Raw genomic sequence first — 1295 nt, forward strand, 5'->3', positions numbered from 1 at the left:
TGAATGTTGGTGTAGATGTTTCAGAAGAAAGGAACCAAAATAGTCCTACCCAGATGACCCCTCAAGAACTAAAAGGTTTTACTTTATATTTTATGAGGAAATTTGAGACTTAAAGGTAGTTAGGTAGAAGCGGGCTGAGTCTATCTGTTAATAAATTTTCAACTACAAAATCATTTGAATAAAATTTTTATATTATAATGAAAACACGGATACCGGGTAGATACATAAATAACAGCAGACACATATGTATATGTGCTTCGTTTACTTTATGGACATTCTCAACCCGAAACGGGTTTTTAGATTTTAGATATTCAAATGTAATATACGTAGTACATATATATAATTACTACCCTATTATTAGGTACTAGTAATAATTAAACAAAGCGGAGTTTGAATATAAAGAACTTGGGAACTACACTAATGCTATATACTATACTATAGTTTTATCATTTTTTAAGATTTGCCTAGGAAAGATTGAAATTAATTACATAAGTAACTCATTTTGAAAATGTTAAGCAAATAATTATGTATATGAGATATAAAAATTATACTTGACTTGACTTCTGTATAGTTCAAAATTTTTCTTTATCTTATAGTCGTTGAACATTTCAATCAAAAATTCCATCGCGTGGTAAAAGAAATAAAATTAGCATATTATATTACTGCTGACAACCTCCTAACTCTTATTCATGTCTGTAAAGTCCCATTAGCCCGTTCAGATAGAAAGGTAATTTTTTATTAAGAGTCTTTTAATAGAAATGGTAAAAAACTATGAAGGTAATTTACCTGCAGCAATTAAACAAGGGTACACTTCTCTGATAGTTGTTCCACTCGTTGTACCAATCATACTTCTCACTCTGTATAGTCCTAGTTTCTTATTAAATATCCCGGTCCTTTTTAATCTATTTCTCATATAAATAGCGCATAAAGCAATTACATTTTTATATTAATGTTATGGGTATATTCTAATATGCCCTTTGAAATTTTCTATAATACTGATAAAAGAAGAAAATTACTAATTTTTGTACTCTTTTTATTTCAGATTAGTAGCTAAATTGGAAGAAAAGGCACCAGATCAAGTAGATGTTTTTAAAACAAACATGAATAAAGTAATGAAAGATATTTTGGGAAGGTTTAAGGATTTGCAGTTCTTTACAGGAGAATCTATGGATGTTGATGGGATGGTAGCTCTTTTAGAATATCGTGAAATTGATGGTGAATCTGTCCCTGTATTGATGTTTTTTAAACATGGATTAGAAGAAGAAAAATTCTAGAACATTTTTAAAATTTAATCA

General features: G+C 28.8%; 1 protein-coding gene across 1 annotated transcript in view; it reads left to right on the plus strand.

Annotated features, from left to right (window-relative positions):
* LOC108743759 (translationally-controlled tumor protein homolog) overlaps positions 1-1289 on the plus strand; it is a gene marked incomplete at its 5' end in the record, with an annotated part of 4204 nt that extends 2915 nt beyond the window's left edge. The window contains one exon of the mRNA XM_018479349.2: positions 1043-1289. Coding sequence (XP_018334851.1) covers positions 1043-1274 — 232 coding nt within the window. The remainder of the gene's footprint in view (positions 1-1042) is intronic.
* Positions 1290-1295: the final 6 nt, after the last annotated feature.

Source organism: Agrilus planipennis, unplaced genomic scaffold (genome assembly GCF_000699045.2).
Source record: "Agrilus planipennis isolate EAB-ADULT unplaced genomic scaffold, Apla_2.0 scaffold1972, whole genome shotgun sequence".
Classification (NCBI taxonomy): Eukaryota; Metazoa; Arthropoda; class Insecta; order Coleoptera; family Buprestidae; genus Agrilus; species Agrilus planipennis.